At 41.8% G+C, this 26,538-nt stretch overlaps 1 protein-coding gene across 1 annotated transcript; it reads right to left on the bottom strand.

The window, feature by feature from the left end:
* Positions 1-3,152: 3,152 nt before the first annotated feature.
* Positions 3,153-8,966, bottom strand: LOC311135297 (fibroleukin-like; the record flags this gene model as incomplete). Its single annotated transcript, XM_084169249.1, has 2 exons — positions 3,153-3,862; positions 8,660-8,966. The coding sequence occupies 2 exons, from the start codon at positions 8,964-8,966 to the stop codon at positions 3,153-3,155; spliced, it is 1,017 nt and encodes a 338-aa protein (XP_084025375.1).
* Between the last annotated feature and the right edge of the window lie 17,572 nt (positions 8,967-26,538).

Genomic DNA, 26,538 nt, shown 5'->3' with positions numbered 1-26,538 from the left:
ACCTGACTGCTCTTAATTGAAAATATCTTAACCGTTTGGTAAACTGATAGATTTTATACTGGTTTGTCTACAACAGATTTTGAGAACTACATAATGGAAATGTATGTTTGTGATATATACTGTAATGATATGAAATACTGTAATGTACTATTATGATGATGACTATTATGATAAAAAAATTGGATATTGACAAGTTCAGAGATCTGCTGTATGTAATAAATTCCCCTATATATGTACCTAAAATGAAGTCACTGGTGTCTTTTTGTGGGGGGGTTTCACACTGCCTTACTAAAATTGCATTGGCCAATACAGTACTGTTATTCCATAATATATGACATTTACGTAGCAGACGTTTTTATCCAAAGCGACTACAATACAGTAAAATACAATACATGATTACAAAACAGGTGGAAGGTGTATGATCACCATCCCTATGAGTGTGCCACCCTACTCCATGCCATGGATGAGGCATGCAATGACATCAATCCAGACCTATGTTAGGCTTGGATTCACCATGCCAAAAGGTTTTTCCCCACGTGGATGAACAATGAGGACATTTACTGGGATGTCAAGGAGAACCTATGGCCAAATGCTCAAGACAGGCTTGATGCAAACTAGTCCCTGTTAAATGTTATGTTCATTTCATTAATTTCATTTGTTTAATTTGATGACAGTACACCTATGTTGTAATTGTATCTGAACAATATATTTATTTTTTGCATCAATGATTTTGAAAGATGTCTTCAGTGATCACACATTTGATCACACGTTGGATAGAAATTATGGAAATTAGATTTTCAGTCAATTGTGATGGGTAGTGCAAGTGTATTACCTAATGTTAAAACAGTGTAACATACTGTAATTTACAGTACCGTAGCATATTACATTCGAAGGGAAATGTTGTGCCATGTATCTTGCATATTTTGCTATTGAATTAACTGGTTGTTAAAACAACTAAATTGAGAAGATATCATTATGTTGTGTTTTGGTGATTAAATCAATGTTATCATAGTATTTCACAGTAAGCTTAGATTTTGGATCATTGGTTGTGTGGTGAAAGATGTCTCGAAAGAAAATGAATGCACAGTAAAAGGTTTTGAATATTAGACTTACAGCGTTATACAGTGAGGGAAAAAAGTATTTGATCCCCTGCTGATTTTGTACGTTTGCCCACTGACAAAGAAATGATCAGTCTATAATTTTAATGGTAGGTTTATTTGAACAGTGAGAGACAGAATAACAACAACAAAAATCCAGAAAAACGCATGTCAAAAATGTTATACATTTATTTGCATTTTAATGAGGGAAATAAGTATTTGACCCCCTCTCAATCAGAAAGATTTCTGGCTCCCAGGTGTCATTTATACAGGTAATGACCTGAGATTAGGAGCACACTCTTAAAGGGAATGCTCCTAATCTCATCTTGTTACCTGTAGAAAAGACACCTGTCCACAGAAGCAATCAATCAACCAGATTCCAAACTTTCCACCATGGCCAAGACCAAAGAGCTCTCCAAGGATGTCAAGGACAAGATTGTAGACCTACTCAAGGCTGGAATGGGCTACAAGACCATCGCCAAGCAGCTTGGTGAGAAGGTGACAACAGTTGGTGCGATTATTTGCAAATGGAAGAAACACAAAAGAACTGTCAATCTCCTTCGGCCTGGGGCTCCATGCAAGATCTCACCTCGTGGAGTTGCAATGATCATGAGAACGGTGAGGGATCAGCCCAGAACTACATGGGAGGATCTTGTCAATGATCTCAAGGCAGCTGGGACCATAGTCACCAAGAAAACAATTGGTAACACTACGCCGTGAAGGACTGAAATCCTGCAGCGCCCGCAAGGTCCCCCTGCTCAAGAAAGCACATATACATGCCCGTCTGAAGTTTGCCAATGAACATCTGAATGATTCAGAGGAGAACTGGGTGAAAGTGTTTTGGTCAGATGAGACCAAAATCGAGCTCTTTGGCATCAACTCAACTCACCATGTTTGGAGGAGGAGGAATGCTGCCTATGACCCCAAGAACACCATCCCCACCTTCAAACATGGAGGTGGAAACATTATGCTTTGGGGGTGTTTTTCTGCTAAGGGGACAGGACAACTTCACCGCATTAAAGGGACGATGGACGGGGCCATGTACTGTCTTATCTTGGTTGAGAACCTCCTTCCCTCAGCCAGGGCATTGAAAATGGGTATTCCAGCATGACAATGACCCAAAACACACGGCCAAGGCAACAAAGGAGTGGCTCAAGAAGAAGCACATTAAGGTCCTGGAGTGGCCTAGCCAGTCTCCAGACCTTAATCCCATAGAAAATCTGTGGAGGGAGCTGAAGGTTCGAGTTGCCAAACGTCAGCCTCGAAACCTTAATGACTTGGAGAAGATCTGCAAAGAGGAGTGGGACAAAATCCCTCCTGAGATGTGTGCAAACCTGGTGGCCAACTACAAGAAACGTCTGACCTCTGTGATTGCCAACAAGGGTTTTGCCACCAAGTACTAAGTCATGTTTTGCAGAGGGGTCAAATACTTATTTCCCTCATTAAAATGCTAATCAATTTATAACATTTTTGACATGCGTTTTTCTGGATTTTTTTGTTGTTATTCTGACTCTCACTGTTCAAATAAACCTACCATTAAAATTATAGACTGATAATTTCTTTGTCAGTGGGCAAACGTACAAAATCAGCAGGGGATCAAATACTTTTTTCCCTCACTGTATGTGTTACCACTTTGGAGTTTTGTACTAAGATTTTAGAAAATTCACCACATACTTGTGAAAATAGCACCAAAGCGATTGAAAAATACTGTATCAAGAAATCAAGATGTAGGGGTTGACCCACCTGAATCAGAGATATAATATTTCAAAGAGTAAATAAGAGACAATATATTCAAACTGCTTGTTAAACAACAGCCATTATAAACACCCAAAATATGAAACAGCAGTACAATCTGAATGTCTCCATTTTCATATCAAACAGTGCTCCTCCAAAAAAATACATTTTTAATATTGAGCATTTATTCACTTTTTTCCTGTTTTTGTCGCGGACCCATTGAATTGAATTGAAATTGCTGAGGCCTTATAGGGTTTCCCGGCCCCCCTGTTTGAGAATTGCAACAGCTGAGTACGCCAAATGAAGAGCCAGCCGTCTAGCTCACTTTGCATAGCCTCTTGGCCTGATCATCATTCTGACAGTCATGAAAGATTGTCTGTCATTTGTCGGGTAGTACTCTGTAGATATGTTATGCCACGTCCCCCAGTAGATCCCGTTCCGCACCCCTTTGTACTTTCCCACATAATATCTCCCATTGAGATTGGCAGCCATGCAGGCATCAAACCACCAGCCTGAGCCATAGTAGGCCCCACAGTTCCCTGAAGGGTAGCGGTCATAGTCCCTGTCAGGAGTCGTAAAGAACCTGTTGTTGTGGTCGTAACTCTTGCTGAATTGAAGTGCATCTCCCGCCGTGCCCGAGTACCCACCCACAGACAGGCGGTACCGCAGCCGCTCGCCAGCCACACGGAAGAGCCTGTACTCTGCGTACTCCCTCGCTCTGTTAAAGTCTTCCAGCTCCACCCTGAGGACCATCTCCCTGTGTCGAGTCAGGAGGTGGATGTGGTCGTTGCCCAGCCAGAACTCCCCAGCCCTCAGGTTACCGAAGCCCGTCCGGTATTCAGCCCAGGTCCGATTGAAGTTCACACTGCCGTCCTGACGGAGCTGAATGACGGTCCACCCTCCGCCATGAGACTCCATGTCACAGAACACTGCGATGGTTCCGTTCTTAGGGTCAGGGGTCACTTGGTAGACCCCGCTGTTCCTCTCCCCCTTGGCCATGTGGTCAGAGCAGTCTCTGGGTGCCATGGTAACTGTTGAGTGGAAGGAAAGTGGAATGAGAAAATAAGATTAGAGTAGTCTGTCATCCTTTCTGACAAAAAGGTGCCTTGGCGTGTAACACAAACAGAAATGTTCTTACTGTAGGCCTACAGAGACTAACCTGGTTCATTTCCTGCAGTCATGACCAAAAGCGCCCTCTTTGGCCTCATGGGTGGAACGTTATTAATATTTAAAAAACTAGATGAAAATGCTGTGTTTCTATGTCAAACAGTTTTGTTGTATTTCAGTCTTCTGTGATGTATATAAAGTGTAATATTGGGATGCAAACTCAAAATGGAATACATTTCAACTCTATATCTGACATGGTACAGGCATCTTCTTTTTTTTAAGCCCATAACCTTGTGTGTGAGGTGTATACTTTCGTTTAAAAGTAGATTTGTTTAAGACTACAAATAATCACTCTGTATGACCCTGATTTAGCCCACTGCAGTAAAATGTTGAATAAATGAAAAAACTTAATATTTCGCACATTTGAAACTATACACACAAGACTAGAATAGGATTGTATCATGCTGAAATAGTTAGGATTTCTCTGTCACCATAAATTACAAGTCTAGGAATCAGGCATGTCCCTTGGACTTGTTAAGAGAACAAACCTACAGATTTAAGTTAAATGTCAATTATAGTTGTTAAGTCTGTAAGAAATCAGGTGATTGGCTTAAAGTGGCCTCGTACATTAACAGAAGCTAGCATTAGCTTTGTGTGACACTTCATGCATTATTTGATAGATGTGCCACTCAGCACTAACAATGTGTGTTTAAGCTGACTATGACCTCAAAGGACGCTCTGCACAGCTGTCCCTTGATCCCTACTTAAGCCACACACACTCACAGACACGCACATGCTCATACATATAAAGATGATGATCTCAAACCTTCGCCACATTGTAATTGGCTCATTAAACATCACCTTAGGTCGCTTGGACTTTAAAGTTAAACATTTTATTTTTTCAAGAACAACATTGTTCAATATATTTTACAGTCACAATTTCCATTGTTATCTGCCATAACTTAGCCTACACTCTTTTTCTCTTTCTCCAACCTCATTTTCACTGGGCTTTGAGGGGTCAACCAGGAAGAACAAAATGGTAAACAAGGAAAACACCATTAATATTTAACAGCCCTTGTTGTTCAAAAGGTATTGAATACCTTTGCAATGATTGTCAATAAAAGTTTATAATTTCTCTTAACTGCTGAGAATAGGAATAGGGTTTTTGTATACAGTATTCTGAATTTGTAATCCCCATATCTGTATAGCACGATTCTATAAAGTTTACAAAAAAATGTAATCAAACTATGAATAAGTCAACACATTTGGTATCTACTATAGCCTACCTGGTAACAAATGGTACATAATATGGCTTGATTCAGTGAACCCTTAAGAAAGTTTGAGTTTGAGTTTATTTTTATTTTTACAGGGACAGTGCACATTAATCAAAGTTAAGTTCAATCTAAACTGTATGTAATTATCAATTACAATGTAATTATCATAATTCCATTTAAATAGCAGACAATAGCAGGTAAAGTAAAATCGATTTATCTTACCTCCTGATGAAATCTGTGCAAGGCTTTGAGGCTGGTTCCCTGTTCTGTCAGTCTTGCTGCCTACCTGGTCCTTCTCCATGAGCAGGTTTAGCCCAGGACGGACCTTTGGGTGCCCTCTTTGTAAAACCTTTGGCCCCCCACTTGTGTCCTTTGTGTCATTCAGACTAGCAGATACCCGGCTGGTCTTCACACGAAGTTCTCTCACACTGGGGGTGGAAGACCCAGGTATGGGGCTGGGGGTAGTGGACTCAGGGTTGGTGGTAGTAGGACTATGGGTAGAGTTGGCCAATGGAATGGGTTTAGTAGTGGTAGTTTTGGGGCTACGGCTTATGCTAGTCTGTTGGCTTGAGCTGGTCTTACATTTTAGACTGGCGAACGTGGTGGTCATTGTGCCAGGGCTAATGGTTGTTTTCCAGCTAGTGTTAAATATGTTTTTTGAGCTAGAGCTGAGGGTAGTTTGTTGGTTAGGTCTTGTAGTTCTTGAGCCAGGGCTTGTGGTCATTTGTGGGCTGGGGTCAGTCATGGTCCTTTGGCTTGAGCTAGTAGATGTCTTGGTGCTAGGTGTGGGGGAAGTGGTCCTTCGACCTTGGGTGGTGGTTTTGGGCCAGAGCTTTGGAGCAGTTCTGGGCTTCAGGACAGGTTTAAGCTTTGGTCCAGGTCTTGGACCTGGAATAGGCCTTGGGCCTGGTTTGGGCTTTTGGTCTGGTTTGGGTTTTAGGCTGGGTTTGGGCTTAATGCTAAGTCTGGGGATTGTTGAGCTGGGTTCAGGATGTTGTGCAGACTTTGTCTCAGGACTTATGCTGGTACTGGTGGTCCTTGAGCTGAGGCTAGTGAAGCTGGTCATTGAGCTGGGGCTAGTGGTGGTTTTGGTTGCTGGAGTATGGCTTAGTGTGATGATATTTGAGCTGAAAGAGCCTGACTGGATCCTTGAACTGGTGATCTTTGAGCTAGAGCTAGTGGTGGTTGTGATTGCTGGAGATTGACTTGGTGTGGTTCTGCTGAGACTGCCTGGACTGGGGGTAAAGCTAATCCCAGGGCTGGAGCTGGTAGTCCTGGAGCTTGGACTGGTGGTCTTTGGGCTAAGGTTAGAGGTGGTGGCTGGAGTTGAACCAGTTCTAGGATTGGTCTCTGGAATGGAGCTGGAGGAGCCAGTTGGTCTTGATGGTCTGAGCTTCAGGACAGGCTTTGGTTTTGGTCCAGTTTTGGGTCTGGGGCCTGGAATAGGCCTTGTGCCTGGTTTTGGCTTTAGGCCAGGTCTGGGGGTCCACCAGGACCCAATTCTGGAGCTTGGACTGGTGGTCCTTTGGCTAGGTCTTGCGGTGGTTGTAGTTCCTGGAGTTGGGCTACTGCTAGTGCTGGCCCCAGGGCTGGAACTAGTGGTCCTGTAGCTTGAGCTGGTAATCTTTGAGCTAGGACTTGTGGTGGTGGCTGAAGAGTGTCCCGGCATGGTGCTGATTTGGCTGGTATTTGTCTTAGTGGACTGTAGACTGGGTCTTGTAAAGCTGATCCCAGGGCTAAGACTACAGGTGGTGGTTGAAGTTGAGCCAGTTCTGAGAGTGATCTTAGAGTTGAAGCTGGAGGAGCTGGTTGGGTTGGGTGGGCTTGTCTTTAGGACAGGCTTTTGTTTTGGTCCAGGTTTAGGTCTTAGGGCTGGAATAGGCTTTTGGCCTGGTTTAGTCCTTGTCCATGCAGGGCTGGAGCTGATGGTGGTGGTCCATGAGCTGAGGCTAGTGAAGCTGGTCGTTGAACTGGAGGAGCTAGTCGAGCTGGGTGGTCTGGGCTTAAGTCTGGGTCTGATGGCCTGGTTAGCTTGGTTGGGCTTGTGCTTCTGGACAGGTCTGTTTCTTGGGCTAGTAGTCATTTTTGATGAGCTGATGGTTGTTTGGTTTGCGCTTGTTGTGATACTTGGGCTGGTTCTGGCAGTCCTGTAGCTGGTGCCTGAACTTGGGGTTGTGATGGGGTCAGACCTGGTGGCTCCCTGGCGAGGTAAAGAGGAGATGGTCCTTTGACTGGAGCTTGTGTTAAGGCTTGAGTTTGTTCTTGTGCTGGAGATGGAAGAAGATCTGGGGCTAGAGGTTGAGCTGGAGGAAGGACTTGGAATATATCCACGGCTGGTGTCTGAGATAGATCCTGGGCTGGGATTGGTGCCAGGTCCTGAGATGGAGTTGGATGTTTGGTCTGGTCCTGAGGAGTCAGGTCTGGGGATTGAGTCATGTTTAAAACCAGTGCTTGGGCTAGGTGAGGCCGTGTCCTGATCATCACTTGACCCATCTGTCATCACCGCCCCTATGCTTTCGCTCTGCACACTTTGGACTGTTTTTTCTACCTCTTTCTCTATCTTCTTCCTTGTCTCTTCTCGATCACTCTCTTTCTTTTCTTCTATTTGTCCATTGTTCTGGGTTTGCTTCTCTCTCTTTTTCTCCTTCTGCCATTCTTTCTCTCCTTGGGTCTTTTTCTCCTTATTTTTCTCCTTCCCTTGCCAAGGATGTTGACTCTTCCTCTCCTTCTCTATCTTCCCCTCCCTCTCCCTCTCTGTCACCACCGGATGTTCTTCCTTCTCCTGGATCTCTTCTCTATTTCCCCTCCCTCTCTCCTCCTCTTTCTCTCTACCCCCCTCACACATTTTCTCAGTCTCCAGCTCCTTCTTCCTTACCTTATCCCCCTGACTCTCCTTCTCAGTTTGCATCTTTGTTTCCCATAACCTCTCTCTTTCATTTTCACTCCCCCTGTCTTTCTCTATCTCACCTCCTCTCCCCCTCTCCCCTTCTAAAATTCTCTCTTTCTCCATCTCTGTCTCCCTTCCCTCCTCTTCCTCTCTCTTGGTCTCGTCCTTTATTTTTCTCTCCCTCACTATCTCCCATTGCCTGTTTCCCTCCCTATCGCTCTCCTTTTCCCTTTCCCACTCGCTCTCACACCCTTTCTCCCGTTCTCTCTTTCTCTCCTCTACAATATTTATCTCATTTTCCATGGCCCTTTCTTCCACTCCGTCTCTCTCTTCCACAATTTTTCTCTCCCTTGCCCCCTCTCCCTCCTCCTCCTTCTCCATCTCCATCTTCCTTTCTCTGTCCCCTTGTCTCTCCGTCTTCTTCTCCCCCTCCTTCTCCCCCTCTTTCTCATTCTCCCTCTCTCTGTCTCCCAATCTCACCTTCTCATTCTCTTCTTTCTCCTTCTCCCTCTTTCTGTCCCCCAATCTCTCTCGCTCCCTCTCCCTCTGGCTCATCTTGCACTCCATGCAGGCTCTCTTCAGCTGCTCCACAGTCTCCTTTAGCCTTTGCACCTCCTTCACCGTCCTCTCCAACTCCCTGAGCTGCCAGGGCAGCATGATGTCCAGCGGTGGCAGGATAAATCGGTAGGGGCATGCGTCCTCTTCTATCCCCTCTCCCCCACACTTCCCTGCAGGCTTTAGAGTTACCAGGCAGCTCCCAGATTCTGTACCCCACTGGAAGGTTCCCTCGCTGGGGTTTGCATAGTTCCCAGGGGTCATGGAGATGGCCAGCAGGGTTCCGCACATGCAAAGCACAGCTAACCTCATCGCTATCCTGAGTTAGAAGAATGATGAGAGAAGAGAGGGTGAGAGGGTGAAAGACCCACCTCGGTGTGTGGGAAGCTGTGACAGAGAGAGGGAGGGAGGAAAGGAGGGGAAGAAGGGGGAGGGGGCTGAGGGACTTCTTAAGAGTGGTGTCTGCATGTGTGAGAGGGATGGAGAAAGAGAGAGAGAGAAAAAAGGAATGGACATCAGGGATAAATAATTGGGCGTCCACTTCAAGGGGGTATCCATGTCTGTGAGAGAGACAGGAAAAGAGAAGGGAAAGAGAGAGAATTGGGGGATTAAAGTAGTCTTTGGTTGCTTCAGCATGTCACTAAAAGAGTTAACAGGTACAGAGCTAAATCGGTCCTAAATAGAACAAGGCACGGAAAAGCTTCAAAAGTTTTGAAGGTTTTAAATGATATCACTGAAGCCCTTGACAAAAAACAGCACTGTGTCTCACTTTTTATTGATCTCTCTAAGGCTTTTGATACAGTTGATCATGCTATACTAAGGCAGAGATTGTTGAGTGTAGGTCTTTCGGAGCATGCAGTTGCATGGTTTGCTAACTATCTGTCTGATAGAACTCAGTGCACTCAATTTGATGGGCTTATGTCTGTTAAATTGTCTGTCCTGAATGGTGTGCCCCAGGGCTCTGTACTTGGTCCTCTCTTATTCACTATTTATATTAATGATTTAGACAAAAATGTCCAAAATGCACAACTTCATTTTTATGCTGATGATACTGTTATTTACTGTTGTGCCTCATCTCTTACAAAAGCTTTCCAGAACTTGCAAACTGCTTTTTATACTGTTCAACATACTTTGTGTCAATTGAAGCTTATCCTCAATACTGACAAAACTAAACTAATGGTGTTTTCTAATGCAAGAAATAGACCTCTGAACCTTTCACCTGTTACTACCTGTCAGGGCAAGGAGATTGAGGTTGTAACCTCATATAAATATCTTGGAATTCTAATTGATGACGGCCTCTCTTTTAAATTGCATATTCAACAACTTACAAAAAAATTGAAGCTGAAATTGTGATTTTATTTTAGGAATAAGGCCTGTTTTTCTTTTGAAGCCAGAAGGAGGCTAGTATCAGCTACATTTATGCCTTTACTAGACTATGGGGATATTTTATATATGAATGCTTCCGCTCAGTGTTTGAGATCAATTGACACTCTTTATCATGGTACTTTGAGATTTATTTTAAACTGCAAAACCCTTACGCACCACTGTACTTTGTATACCAGGTTTGGCTGGCCTTCTCTAGTCACTCGTAGGCTCAGTCACTGGTATACTTTTATTTATAAAGCCATTTTGGGTTTACTACCTTTTTATTTGGGCATTTTTATTGTTCAGAAATGTGGTGGGTACTCTCTTCGTTCACTGGACTTTATCCTGCTAACTGTTCCAAATGTCCGAACTGAATTTGGTAAAAGGTCTTTTATGTATTCTGCGCCCTCGTCTTGGAACACCTTACAAAATAATTTTAAACTGGAAGAACTTGTCCCGATTGGTGTTTTTAAATCTCTGATGAAGGATTTTGAGGCTGATTCCCTGACCTGTCAATGTTTTTAATTTGCTGTTTTTGATATTGTTATACTCTTGTGAATTCATGAATGGTTTTTACTAGATTACTTGTAGTTTTTCATGTTGTCTGTCTGTAATTTTTTGTAATGACTTGGTGCTGCCTATCTTGGCCAGGACGCTCTTGAAAAAGAGATTTTAAATCTCAATGAGCCCTTCCTGGTTAAATAAAGGTTAAATAAAAATAAAAAATAAAAAGTGAAAGGCATTATTACAGCATATTGTAATCCTATTATTCTTTTCCACATTGTCTTTAACCTAATCAAAACATCTAATGAGGGCCATTCGCAATGCATTCTCACTCCATGCTGTAATGATAAGCACACATTGTTTTCTCTCCTTGTATATCACTACCGTGAATATGCATGTGTGTGACAGCTGCTTTAGCAGGCATTTACCCATGCTTCCTGACAATAGGGCCGACACACATGTGAATGACAGATGAGACAGGTCCAAATATGCATTTGAAGCACAACTTCGTCAGACCCTGGGCTGTAGACAAATGTTTGTTGCATTACTGTTCATACACACTGTATCTCATATCTTTCTGGCTTCGGTTCTTTCTGGCTTCGGTTCTCTCTGGCTTCAAAGGCATAACAGGCAAGAATTTATCTTCACATATTTATCTCAGAGGGTTTGTGGTTGCTAAATACAGTGTATGGGTAATGAATTGTCTTAGTTAGAGATGTGGGTTGTAGGCCATTTATACACATTCTATTCATGGAAATAAAATATTTTTACTGCCTTTGGAATGTGAAACAGAATACTGTACTGTTTAAAAATTATCATGGAAAAACAATACAATTTGGGCCGGTTTCCTGATCCCAGATTAAGCCTATTTTGGAAGATTCAACATTGAGCTTTTTAGTCCAGGAGTATGTTTCACCTGGATCTGAGAGACCGGCCCGTTCGGTAGAGTTTCACCATATTTAAAGTCCCCTGGTGACAACACAACAATTACTTTGTATCTCCCTCTCTGCTCTCACTGACCTCTGCTCTGCTATTTGATGCTGGAGAGTATGCTTCTCAGATGTGTTTCAGCAAAGACAACCAGAAGTTGTATTTTCCTTTTGTTTGACAGGGTATGGAGAGAGAAAGTGAGGGATGGAGGGAAAAGAGCAGGAGCATCTAAGGATATCACAGGCTCATGGGTCAAATAATAGTGATGCATTAATGTCTTAAAAAACATCATTTTTTGGTGGTGTCACTGTGTCTTGCCATGTCATCAACTTCCAATCCTATTTATCACTTATTATAGTGATTGAATGCAACAAAAGGATTTGAACCATTGCACTACAGCACACTCCTTCCTGCAGTGGTGTAAAATACTTAAGTCAAAATATTTGAAAGTACTACTTAACTAGTTTTTTGGGGTATCTGTACTTTACTTTACTATTTATATTTTTGACAACTTTTACTTTTACTACACTACATTCCTAAAGAAAATAATGTACTTTTTACTCCATACATTTTCCCTGACACCCAAAAGTACTTGTTACATTTCGAATGCTTAGCAGGACAGGAAAATGATCCAATTCACGCACTAGGAGAACATCCCTGGTCATTCCTACTGCCTCTGATCTGGCAGACTCACTAAACACATATGCTTCGTTTGTAAATTATGTCTGAGTGTTGGAGTGTGCCCTTAGCTATACGTAAATAAAACAAAAGCAAGAAAATGGTGCCGTCTGGTTTGCTTAATATAAGGAATTTGAAATGATTTATACTTTTACTTTTGATACTTAAGTATATTTTAACAATAACATTTACTTTCGATACTTACATTACCAGTCAAAAGTTTGGACACACATACACATTCAAGGGTTTTGCTTTATTTTTACTATTTTCTACATTGTAGAATAATAGTGAAGACATCAAAACTATGAAATAACACATATGTAATCATGTAGTAACCAGAAAGTGTTAAACAAATCAAAATATATGTTATATTTTAGATTCTTCAAAGTAGCCACCCTTTGCCTTGATGACAGCTTTGCACACTCTTGGCATTCTCTCAACTATCTTCACTTGGAATGCTTTTCCAACAGTCTTGAAGGAGTTCCCACATATGCTAAGCACTTGTTGGCTGCTTTTCCTTCACTCTGCGGTCCAACTCATCCCAAACCATCTCAATTGGGTTGAGGTCGGGTGATTGTGGAGGCCAGGTCATCTGATGCAGTACTCCATCACTCTCCTTCTTGGTCAAATAGCCCTTACACAGCCTGGAGGTGTGTTGGGTCATTGTCCTGTTGAAAAACAAATGATAGTCCCACTAAGTGCAAACCAGATGGGATGGTGTATCGTTGCAGAATGCTGTGGTAGCCATGCTGGTTAAGTGTGCCTTGAATTCTAAATAAATCACAGACAGTGTCACCAGCAAAGCACCCCCACACCATCACACCTCCTCCTCCATGCTTCACGATGGGAACCACACATTCAGACATCATCCATTCACCTACTCTGCGTCTCACAAAGACCCGGCGGTTGAAACCAAAAATCTAAAATTTGGACTCTTCAGACCAAAGGACAGATTTCCACCAGTCTAATGTCCATTGCTCGTGTTTCTTGGCCGAAGCAAGTCTCTTCTTCTTATTGGTGTCCTTTAGTAGTGGTTTCTTTGCAGCAATTCGACCATGAAGGCCTGATTCACGCAGTGTCCTCTGAACAGTTGATGTTGAGATGTGTCTGTTACTTGAACTCTGTGAAGCATTTATTTGGGCTGCAATTTCTGAGGCTGGTAACTCTAATGAACTTATCCTCTGCAGCAGAGGTAACTCTGGGTCTTCCTTTCTTGTGGCGGTCCTCATGAGAGCCAGTTTCATCATAGCGCTTGATGGTTTTTGCGACGGCACTTGAAGAATCTTTCAAAGTTCTTGACATTTGCGGATTGACTGACCTTCATGTCTTGAAGTAATGATGGACTGTCATTTCTCTTTCCTTATTTGAGCTGTTCTTGCCATAATATGGACCTGATTGGCTAAAATGCATTAAGAAGGAAAGAAATTCCACAAATTAACTTTTAACAAGGCACACCTGTTAATTGAAATGCATTCCAGGTGACTACCTCATGAAGCTGGTTGAGAGAATGCCAAGCGTGTGCAAAGCTGTCATCAAGGCAAAGGGTGGCTACTTTGAAGAATCTCAAATATATTTTGATTTGTTTAACACTTTTTTGGTTACTAAATGATTCCATATGTGTTATTTCATAGTTTTGATGTCTTCACTATTACAATGTAGAAAATATTTAAAATAAAGAAAAACCCTGGAATGAGTAGGTGTGTCCAAACTTTTGACTGGAACTGTAAGTAACACTTTTAGTCGTGTTTTACTGGGTGACTTTCACCTTTACTTGAGTCATTTTCTATTAAGGTGTCTTTACTTTTTTAACAATTGGGTACTTTTTCCCACCACTGCCTTCCTGTCAAATAAAGGTTTAGTCATCTTCACTGAGGCTGTAGTACATTTCAAATACACACTTATAGAGTACAGGGATGCTACAATGTTACTGCTTGCTGTTGGTTTTAGATTTGGCCGCATTCTCTCTTTCAAAGTGGCTATGACAAGGACACAAACCAGGACCAGTTATCCTGCCACCACTTAGCTGAAAAGCTAAAAGCAAATCCACCCGTCTCTCAAGGATTGGTGTGAGAGAACTGTTTACACTCTAGCCATCTTGTCTCAAGAGGACCACAATGGAAATAATTCCCAGACTTTATTGTGTGTTATCCTCGATGATTTTACTCATGTGCATGTATGGCTTTTTCAAGTTTGATGTGTGCTTGTTTTTTTAAATGGTCAAATTAATAAACAAATAAACAAAGCCCTATGTACTAACCCTAATCCCTTGACTGATGGGTATTCATTTAACAACCAAGAACAGGCCATTTATAGCACAACCTGGTATAAACCCACAATGCCTACGTAGTTGAAGAATGAAGTTGTCCCCAAGACAATAGACTAGACTCCCACCCAATGGCTCAGGTTAGGATTTGGGTAAGTGAAAGCTGATCTTCTAGATCTGTGCCTAAGGACGATTTCTACCAAGAGCGATGGCACTACACTGCACAGCCAATTTCCTTTATCTTTTTTTTTATACCCAGGCCATTAATACCCTCTGCTGTGGCTGTAGCCATGTATGGTCAGGAGGGTTTTTTTCTCTTCAGGGTGCCCTCTCTCTGAACACAGTGTTTTGAATTCCCCTGGTAAGCTGGCTTGGCCCACTCTCTGTCCTGGGTTGTGTAAGCACTACACAGCACTGTAGTCTTTCCATAAACCGGCTAAAATAAACATCTGACCATCAGTGAGGCTTCACTGCCTAGACTAGACTAATAGATCAGGCCTCCTGGCAGGCCTCCCCATCTCTATCCACTCTGGACAGAGAAGTGACTGTCGTCTGGCCTGTATGTCTGTATGTGTGTAAGTGCCCTATTCCTGACTGAGCTGAAGTCACATATCTGTCTGTGACGCCATGCCACTTCCCTGTAATGCCATACCTCCTGGTAGGCCACTCCAACTCTATAGAGAGAAGTGGTAGTTATGTCGGCTCTATGCTCAAGTTTCCTTAGCAAACCAACCAGTCTCATCTGTCTGGCAGGGATGTAGCTCAGTTGGTAGAGCATGGCGTTTGCAACGCCAGGGTTGTGGGTTCGATTCCCACGGGGGGGGGCAGTATAAAAAATAATGTATGCACTCACTAACTGTAAGTCGCTCTGGATAAGAGCGTCTGCTAAATGACTAAAAATGTAAATGTCTGTGACGCCATGCCAGTCCCCTGTAATGCAGCACTTGACCTGTGGATCTGATAGCATAAACACAGTAATATAATGAAGCATTAGGCATGTCATTGCCATGAGGTTATGTTCAGTCTAGAAACCAGGGGCGGCCTGTTCAATAGGGCGATATGGGCGACGCACTGCCAAACGGGAAAAGGAAGGGATTTTTTTTCTAATCAATTATATCACGGCAACAGTAGTTATCAGTGTTGTAATCTATACGTCTGATCTGCCACAGTGCCACACTGCCACTAAATGTCGAATCAGGCTAAAGTCGTGCTTCAAATGGCTCCCCCCCCCTTTTGGGGCGATTTCAGTCAGGTTGAAAATCGCCCAGAAGTCTGTCATAGACTCCCATGTAAAATCTATTTTTTTCAAATTTCAGAGCCTTCAATACAATCTCTATGGGTGTCTGAGGGCTTGCACTTACGCGCTTTCGTCATACGTAACGTAACCATGAACGTAACTAAGAAAAGAGCGGATTGTGTCTTTGAAAGAAGTTCCTTTTTGTCGGCGAACAAATGAAGATAAATTGGCAACGAAACAATTAGGACCTCCCAGACCAAATTTAATAATTCAACAGGTTTCTACTAAAGGCGGAAAGTCCTACACCTGAGGATTTTCCAAAAATTGGTACGAACGAAAAAAGACATTGCCAGTGCCACTCAACTGGATGAGGGATACAGGCTAGCTGTCCGCCGCCACAACGATGAGGTTAGTGTTGATAATCACAAGTTTACTGGAGAACTGAGACCAAGTAGAGACTTTGGACAGGGTGGATATGGTATAAAAAAAGGCAGTTTATTCAGAGGTAAAGATATCTGGAATCGCGTGCACGGACCCGTTCGTCAAACTCTTAGGGAGCTATACATTAAGCCCCATTACTTACCATATCAGATAAGAGAAATTGCTGCAGCTACATATATTTTACATCCTGGCCCTACATAGTTCACTATTTGCATCACTTACCAAAATATTACATGTGGTCATATATGCTTGGAAAGTGGAGATGCCATAGAACGTCAAGAAAGTAAACATTGCTGGAGACACATTGCCGTTTTGGAGAAGACATCGCGTTTGCTAGCGAAGAGATTTGTTGTGGCAAATGAACTTGGGCTGGGAATTGCCAGGAACCTCACGATAAGATATATGCATCAGCATTGCGAGTCTCATGATTCTATACGTATTGCGATTCGATACTGTGATTTTATTGCGCACCATATGTCTGTTGCAGAGGGATCAGAAAGCCATGAGAACGAGTTTTGATCAGTCATGGAAATAAAAGTGCTGAAAACAAATTGGCTCCCAATGTGAAAAGATTGAGAACAAGCTATGAAGGAACAATAATGGTGTTTTGGTGCAGGTACAGCCAACTAGCGCTAAAATATTGCGATATTGTCAATACAGTATATCGTAAAGTATCACTATGTAACTCGATTTCTTTCACCCCAATCCCTCAAATTAACGGTAAATAACTGAATTGTTTGCCCCACATTTAGCTAAGATGATTAGCTAGCCAGCTAAAATGTTTTATTTAGTTAGCAGTCGCATCTACAATAGTTTACTGTCAATAACATGTCTCCAAAAATGACGTGGTGTCTCCAATTGTGTTGACATTTTACAATTGCGATGCGCATCCATGAGTATCCACTTTCTGTAGCTCAGCTGGTAGAGCATGGTGCTTGTAACGCCAAGGTAGTGGGTTCGATCCCCGGGACCACCCATACACAAAAATGTATGCACGCATGACTGTAAGTCGCTTTGGATAAAAGCGTCTGCTAAATGGCATATTATTATTATTATCTGAAGAGAGCCCCGAAACATTGTGTGCAGACATTTTATGCAATAAATGAAGTAGGTTGAATCTAGTAGTTCTGATCTTCTGATTGGTCCTGATGAGTTGGGCGAGGTCCCCTCCAGGCTACTGTCACTGTTGCATTGGCTCTGAGTCGGGTTCTCTGTCTTCAAATGTTCAGCCTAAGAGAGGGGATTTTTGTGTGTGTGTGTGTGTGTGTGTGTTTAACAGTGATGATGTGTGTGTGTGTGTGTGTGTGTGTGTGTGTGTGTGTGTGTGTGTGTGTGTGTGTGTGTGTGTGTGTGTGTGTGTGTGTGTGTGTGTTTAACAGTGATGATGTGTGTGTGTGTGTGTTTGTGTGTGTGTGTGTGTGTGTCCTCAGAGCAAGAACTCGTGAGTTGGAAGAACTGAGAGGCCTATGGCGTGGGTGTTGTCCTTGGCCACCTGCTGACAAGGCTGACAAGATAGGACCCTTTTGTCCATTGTTATTGGATAGGAACAGAACTTATAACCAGCTCCTGATCTAAATAGATCTTAGCACAACATTTTACTCAACATATCATATTCCATATTCACTATAACAAATATATTTACTACGACATTAGCAAGAACCGCCACATCCTCAGCCGGCTAATCCAGTGTGTGAAGTTTTGCGGAGTGTTTGAGTTAGCTTTGCGAGGCAAAGATGAAACTGAGGGCTCCACCAACCCTGGTAAGCCAACACTTTTGAGATCAGTCAATAAATGCTTCTGGTATTGACTTATATGCTGCCCCTGTCTTCATGTTGTTGCTGGACATATCTTTTTTAAAATGTGTGTAGGTCACCTAAATCATCAGAAAAATTGCCCCCCCTGAGAATGTTTTCAGGAGCCGCCACTGCTAGAAACTGTAGTTGAGGCTGATCAGCTGAGTTATGGCTAGATAGGACAAGGTGAGGTTATGTGCTCTGACAGGAGCTGTCAACTAATTACTATAACAGTATCCACAAACCACACACACACAATCACTAATTAATGAATTAATATCTTCCCCAGCCTCTGTCACGGTCAACCCTCTGTACATATTGTAACTGATAGATTCCTGCTCCTCAATGTGAAAGTTTTCCACTTATTCATTGGTCAGTCGCCAGATTTTTTTTTCCAATGAGAAAGAGAGGACCTAGAGTCCCACACATCTGGGCTGGATTTCCTACACAGCGTCAAAAACAGATAACGTCAGGTCATTTTTGTTTCCGTTTCAAGAGCCTGGACCTCATTAAGACGTTGTTTGAAAATTCTTTCTAAGATTCCCTGAGTCGATGCGGGGTTTCGAAAACGTGCTTTAAAAGGGGAGTGGGTTGTTTGGTTCTAACACCTCTCACCCAGGGGATTCTGGGGAGCTTCAAGGTAGGACTGGACTGGACTGACTCTCAACCATCCACACAATCTTTATAAAACAAAGTTTATATTTTTCAGCATTGGGTCAATTCCATTTCAATATCAGTCAATTCAGGAAGTATTCTGAAATTTCAATTCCAATAATCTTCAATGCTTTTCAATGAGGAAAATTTGGAATTTAAATTGGAATCTGGTTTACTTTCTGAATTGACTTGAATTTAAATGGAATTGACCCTAACCCTGATATTTTTCACCTGAAGGAGAAGTTGTGGTGTACTGGAAAACATTGTGTTTGTACCTTTATGTTTCCCAGCAAATTTACAATGGGACATTCTATATTTATAATCCTCATATTGTGTCCTGAGGGACCACTATATTGTATAACTGTTATTGTTTAACTGTGCATTTCTCCATTTAGTTCCATAGTGCATGCAGGGCCGTAACCGGGATTTGAGTTTTAGTGAGGTCCGGAAGGGACATTTCTTGAAAGTTGAAGCTCATTTATTGCATTTCTATACAATAAAAAAACGTTACAATGCTATATGGAGAACAACAAAAACAAGCAAAAATTACGCCAGCCATTATCACCTCATTCACCTCAGTCGCTCTACAAACACATAGCCTATTAGCTATACAATTGTAATGTTATACCCTTGAAACTAAAACACATTATATTTTTAGAACTGTATTGTTTGCATTTTAATGTAGGCCTATAGGGAAGATAGGCCATGTGGTGATGTTCATATTGAAACATTTTAAAGTTCCAACTTGTTTGATAAGATTAGTACATCTTTTCTTGGGGGACCCCACTGTGCCTCTCTCTCTGCTAGCTTCATCTCTCTCTGTGTATCTCCTTTGCTTCCTCCTGCATGCATTGCAGCCTGCCTCAGCCTCACCCCTGAGTGCTACATCATTGGCTGTCTCAGTTGCCTACTCTCTGCAAAGGGAATGCATTCAACTGAAATGTGTCTTCAGCATTTAACCCAACCCCTCTGAATCAGAGAGGTGCGAGGGGCTGCCTCAATCGACATCCACATCATCAGCGGCCGGGGGTTAACTGCCTTGCTCAGGGGCAGCTTGTCAGCTCAGGGATTTGATCCAGCAACCTTTCGGTTACTGGTCTAATGCTCCTACCCGCCAGGCTACCTGCCGCAAAGTTATAATGAGAACTTTGTAGTGTATTTTCTGCTCCTGCTGAGGTAGGCTCCGTTTAATGTTAACTTCTTACTTCATCCTTCTAGCTGGCTAAATAATACTAGCCAGAGCCCTTCAACGTTACTGCAATAGAAGTCTCTGTCGGCAGCTAGCCACCTGACTGACTGACATATCTGACATAAGCAACTATTTACCAGTTGTGCACTCTCAGAGTCGTTTTTTGTTTGTTTGGGGGATGTTTGTAGACACTGCAGGTGGTCGTGGGACAGGTGGCCGGCATCCCTCGGCCTGTGCTGCGAGAGGGTGGAGTTAGCCATTTGAGAGAGTGGTGAATGTGCTGCTAGTAGAATTCTTCACAGGTCCACCCGAACCCAAATACCCGAGGCCTGACCCGGGACCCGAGCGGGTCCAAAATTCAAACTTTTTCCTCGGGTCCAGGTCGGGTCCTGTTTGATTGTCATTGGGTCTCTGGTCTGTGTAACTACAGCTGAGAGACCCAAGCAGACCCGAATGGACCCAACCACGGCCCTGCATAGCCTGTAGCATATTTCTTTTACGGTGAATTTATTGAATTATAGAAGGTCTAGCCAACATATAAAGACCTATTCAGAAGAGCAAATTATATTTTTTTCTCTCAGGTACAATCGGGTTTGGTCTAGACCCGGACCCATTAGGGTATGGTTCGGGTCTAGGTCTGATTGACGTCGGGTCCATTTGGGTTCGGGTCTGATTGTTCTCGGGTCCGGGTCCCCTTTAAAAAATATATATTGGGTCCGTTCGGGTCTGGGTCTGATTGTCCTCGGGTCCGTTCAGGTCCAGGTCCAGCTTTTTGGACCTGAGAAGACCTCTAGCTGCTAGGGCTAGGCAAATCTGGCAGGAAAATTATAACTCAGTCAGAGCAAGAATATAAGCGTTCTGAGCTTTGATCAGTGCTGATCAGTAATTTGTTTTCTTTATTGTGTACAAAAGATATATTTGTATTATTACATTTTTCAAATTATAAATATTTTTCTTAGTCTGGATCATTTGACCCCTATGGTGCTTCTCAATAGTCTGACATCTTCCTCTCCTTGTCTCCTTATATTCGTATCTATCTCCATCTGCATAGATGTCTTCCATATGTTTTTAGATCAGCGCAGGAGAGGAGAGGATGAGGAGAGGATGAGGAGAGGAGGACACTTCAGACAATTAACACACACCCTTAAGACCGATGATGGGTGTGTGGATGGAGAGTGTGTGTGAGGGTCAAAAGGGAGTTACTGACTCTTCCTAGTGAGTCATCACTGTATCCATTGTAACCCACTCACTCAGTGTCATTTTTCTATCCAACATACACTCACGAACAATTTAGGGCCTGAGAAATAAACAAACTCTGTTAGAGTAATCCACTGTCAGGATTTAACTATGCTGTGTTTTCTCTTTACTCTCCATTCTTTCTAATGGATTTTGAGCCCTATACTTGAACGTTGCATTAGAAGGAGGGAGTGGTATTCAACTGGATTCCTTTCCCGAGTGTGCACTTGAACAGAATTATTTAGAAGTGGTATAGTTTGCATATTTTCACTGTGTTTATTTGTTGATGTTACCGCTCATATAAAACAAACTTCACTTTTTCAGATTAGCAGTGCATTACTGGAAACGTTTGAACGCTGTTTACAGCACTTTATTTTTTTTCTGCCTCCCCTCCTTGTTCGGGCAGGCTTCGGCGTTCGTCGTCACCGGAGTACTAACCACTGCCGCCCCAAATGCGTGCATACATTTTGCGTGCATACACAAAAATGTATGCACGCATGACTGTAAGTCGCTTTGGATAGAAGCGTCTGCTAAATGGCATATTATTATTATTATTACAATTGTCTTGTCTCGTTATCACACACACCTGGTTCTAATCCCCTAATTAGTCCATGTATAAGTGTTCCCTCTGCCCCCTTGTCCTTGTGGGTGATTGTTTATTGTGAAGGTTAGTGAAGCGCGGTGAAGCGCGGTGAAGCGCGGTGGAGCGCGGTGGAGCGCGTGTATTTTGTTCGACGGGAGTATTTTTTCCTGTGTACCTTGTATTTTCCAGTGCACCTGTTTTGTGCCCTGGAGTGTGTTTGACGCAGTTCTGCATAAACCTGTATTTTGCGGATTAAAGCCTGTTATTCTGTGATTTACCCTCCTGCGCCTGACTCCTTCAACACCACCTTATCAAACTGAGTCATGTTTTGGAATGACATCTCTCTCTTCCTCACACTGTTTGAGTTTTTACTAGATCTATGAAAACAGCAGAGGGTTTTAAGTGTTGAGTAAGTTAGAATTTTGTCCAGAAATGTACCCAAATTTCTATGTACATAGTTTATGATTAGTGAATGCCATAATGTAGTTATTTTGATAGATCCTTCTCCCTATTATTACAAAGCTATTTTAGCAGTCACGCTAGCTGTTTGATCCAAACAGATTCACAAATCAAGGGAATTTGTTGCTCTATGCAGATGTTGCCTCCCTCCGAGGCGCATATTACTAGGCAACCCCCCTGCACTTAAGCCAGTTTGAGAGATTTTCTAGCAAACGCTTATGACATGAAACTAAATAAATACTGCACTCTGACCCACAAAACCTTGTTGCTAGATTCATGATAGTGTTGTTAGACAAACCAAGGTAAGTGAACTTCAAAACGTGATGTATTGTTATTGGGATTTGCTACTTTTTTGGTAAGTAATGAATCTGCTAGCTTCTGAAATAACTTACTCATCCTTTAAAGTGCACCTGATGTCTCTCCCCAGCTAACATCAAACGTTTCCACAACTTTAGAGAACGTAATTTCAGCCATGAGTTTTGAAAGTAGTGCTCACGAGCCAAAATGGGTCCCCGAAAATTGTACACAATTGTGTACTACGTCATCCATTACGTATTATATGTTATGTCCTGCTAATAAATAAATAAAATGTGTATGCAATTCGTACGATATGTTACGAATTCCAATTCGTACAATATGTTATGAATTTGTAAGTGCTTAAGATCCCAGTCTGCATCTTTAAGAGTGTCATTAGGTCATTACCTAACATTTTCATAGGAATGTTCAGGTGATTTTTCAGAATTTACCAAGAATGTGGTTACCATGTTCTCAGAATATTCAATATGAATAATCTAGACATGTGTCATTAGAATGTTGCAAGAACATTCACGTGTCCAGTTTTCTGAGGGTTAGGAGAATATGTCATCAACATCACACCAAACATACACAGGACATGGTTGCCATGTTCTCAGAATATAAGATATTAATGTTCTAGACGTTTCATGGGAATGTTGCAAGAACATTCCTGTGTCCAATGATGTTTAAAACATAGGACGTTTGTTGCTGTTGCCAAGCCTATAGGGCTGCAGGTAGCCTAGCGACTAAGAGTGTTGCGTCAGTAACCGAAAGGTCGCTGGTTCATATCCCTGAGCCGATTAGGTGAAAAATCTGCTGATGTGCCCTTGAGCAAGACACTTATCCCTTCTTGCTCCTGTAAGTCGTTCTGGATAAGAACATCTGCTAAATGGCTAAAATGTCAAATATATTCAAGACCCTGATTGGTGAACCACTTATCCATTCACAGCTCTTTGTCTGTTGGCAAGGTTAGGGACACACACAAACAGCGCATTTAACATACAATGTTTTTAACTTACATATTTGACACACTTTGACGTACATGATTACATTGCATGTTAATTTATACAGTAATTATTATTCAGCATGTCCTCACCTTGGATTTGAACTCACAACCTCTTGGTTCATGGCATTCCGATCTTCCTGCTACGCCACCATGTCTGGCAAAAAAACTCCACCAGCCTATTAGACCACTAATTGCTTATGCCTATGCAATTCTTTAGGCTCTACATGAAGTGAAGTGCCTAGGAGTAGGGGTCTCTCCCTTGTCACCCCCTCCCCCTCTCTCTCAAAAGGAAAAGCACATACACTCCCCTCCATATGTATTTTGAAAATGAAGCAAGACAATTTCATTTGGCTCTATACTTCAGCATTTTAGATTTAAGATAGAATGTTTCATATTAAGCGACTGTACAGAATGTCAGCTTTTATTTGAGGGTATTTTCATACATAGAGGAGAGTGAGGTAAGTTGAGCCAAAGGGTAAGTTGAGCCATCCCTTGTTTCTAGGAAACCATACACAAAATGAATCATTTGACCAAATATTTAGAAAGAGGTCATCATTTCATGGAGTCTGTGAAGGAAGAAACCCCATGGAAGAAGTGGTAAGCAAGTTAGTTCCAAAACACTGGTATGGAGTGATTTCAGAGCAAAGAGAAATTGTATTTGAATTCCATAATTATGAATTTGTATTAGGTTGTTGAATTTAAATTTAATATTTTTGAATTTGAAATGCACAAATTGAATCATTGAATTCATAAATTGAATTCATTTTCAGGATTTGGAATTGAATTGAATGAATATTGCATTCAATTAAAAAATTACATTAAATGTAATATTCAAATTCAATATTTATATATTCATTTTCAATGTTTATTGCATTTATTATCTGCGTATTAAGTTTACAAACTGTAATTTCAAGTTTACCAAAGTTTCATATATTCAACCTCTCAGATGCATTCAGATTCAGTTTTTCAATTCAGGTCTCAAAATTCAGATTCAAAACCAGAAACAACAGTGGTTGTTTGGAGTACTGCTCAGACGTTGCTGATGCATGCCAGATCTTACAATGCCTGGATAGGTATTTTACGTATCAGCTAACCACATCATATGTTATAGCAATCTGGTGCCCGACGGCACAGTCAATGGCGTGGCACGCAACCATTGGTTGATGCATGCATGCAATGTCTGAGCAGGAGAACACGATCAACATCCTGGTACTTTGCCAGCCAGGAAAGGTAGAAGAGAACAGATACTGGCTGACTTACTGCAAATTGAGAAATTATGTGACTAAACTCAACAAAAAGAAGAAGAAACTGTATTATGAAGCCAAGATCAATGATATAAAGAATGATAGAAAAACGTTGGAGTACTTTAAATTAAATTATGGGCAGAAAGACAAATTCAACAAATTCAAATTCAACAGATGGCTTATTCATCACAAAAACCATTTGATGTTGCCATTTATTTTAATGATTACTTAATTGGCAAAGTGGCAACAATGAACAGTGAGCCATTGTATTCATGCATAAAAAAACAAATAATAAAATAAAAGTATTGCACGTTTGAATTTTGTAAAGTTAGTGTAGGAGAGGTGACATTTTTTGTTATTGATCAATAATGGCAAACCTTCTGGCATTGACAACTTAGATGGAAAGCTACTGAGGATGGTAGCTGACTCTATAGCCACTCCTATCTGTCATATTTAATCTGAGCCTAGAGGAAAGTCTTTGTCCTCAGGCCTGGAGGGAAGCCAAAGTAATTCCTCTAACCAGGAGTGGTAAAGCGGCCTTTACTGGTTCTAACAGTAGACCTATAAGCTTGCTGCCAGCTCTTAGCAAACTGTTGGAAAAAATAGTGTTTGACCAAATACAATGCTATTTCTCTGTAAACAAATTAACAACAGACTTTCAGCATGCTTATAGAGAAGGGCACTCAACATGACTGCACTGACACAAATGACTGATGATTGGTTGAAATAAATTGATAATAAGAAGATTGTGGGAGCTGTACTTTTAGATTTCAGTGCAGCCTTTGATATTATTGACCATAACCTGTTGTTGAAAAAACATATGTGTTATGGCTTTTCAACCTCTGCCATACCGTGGATTCAGAGCTATCTATGTAATAGAACTCAAAGGGTTTTCTTTAATGGAAGCTTCTCTAATGTCAAACATGTCAAGTGTGGTGTACCACAGGGCAGCTCTCTAGGCCCTCTAGTCTTTTCTATTTTGACTAATGACCTGCCACTGGCATTAAACACAGCATGTGTGTCCATGTATGCTGATGATTCAATCATATACACATCAGCAACCACAGCTAATGAAGTCACTGAAACCCTTAACAAAGAGTTGCAGTCTGTTTTGGAATGGGTGGCCAGTAATTAACTGGTCCTGAACATCTCTAAAACTAAGAGCATTGTATTTGGTACAAATCATTCCCTAAGTTCTAGACCTCAGCTGAATCTGGTAATGAATGGTGTGGCTGTTGAACAAGTTGAGGAGACTAAATTACTTTTACCGTTACCTTAGATTGTGAACTGTCATGGTCAAAACATATAGATTCAATGGTTGTAAAGATGGGGAGAGGTCTGTCCGTAATAAAGAGATGCTCTGCTTTTTTGACACCACACTCCAAAAACCAAGTCCTGCGGGCTCTACTTTTGTCTTATCTTGATTATTGTCCAGTCATGTGGTTGAGTGCTGCAAGGAAAGACCTAGTTAAGCTGCAGCTGGCCCAGAACAGAGTGGCACATCTTGCTCTTCATTGTAATCAGAGGACTGATATAAATACTATGCATGCCAGTCTCTCTTGGTTAAGAGTTGAGGAGAGACTGACTGCATCACTTCTTCTTTTTATAAGAAACATTAACGTGTTGAAAATCCCAAATTGTTTGCATAGTCATTTTACACACAGCTCTGACACACACACTTACCCCACCAGACATGCCACCAAGGATCTTTTCACAGTCCCCAAATCCAGAAAAATTCAAGAAAGCGTACAATATTATATAGAGCCGTTATTGCATGGAACTCCGTTCGATCTCATATTGCTCAAGTGAATAGCAAACCTGGTATAAAAAAACAGATAAAGCAACACTTCACGGCACAACGCCTCTCCCCTATTTGACCTAGATAGTTTGTGTGTTTGTATTGATATGTAGGCTATGTGTGCCTTTAGTGATTTAAAAAAAAAATATGTAGTTATATCCTTGAGCTGTTGTCTATTAATGTTCTGTATTATGTCATGTTTCATGTTTT

This window comes from Coregonus lavaretus, assembly GCF_964263955.1.
Source record: "Coregonus lavaretus genome assembly, chromosome: 9".
Classification (NCBI taxonomy): Eukaryota; Metazoa; Chordata; class Actinopteri; order Salmoniformes; family Salmonidae; genus Coregonus; species Coregonus lavaretus.
Note: the sequence above shows the minus strand (reverse complement) of the source record. Positions and strands in the feature narration are given on the sequence as shown.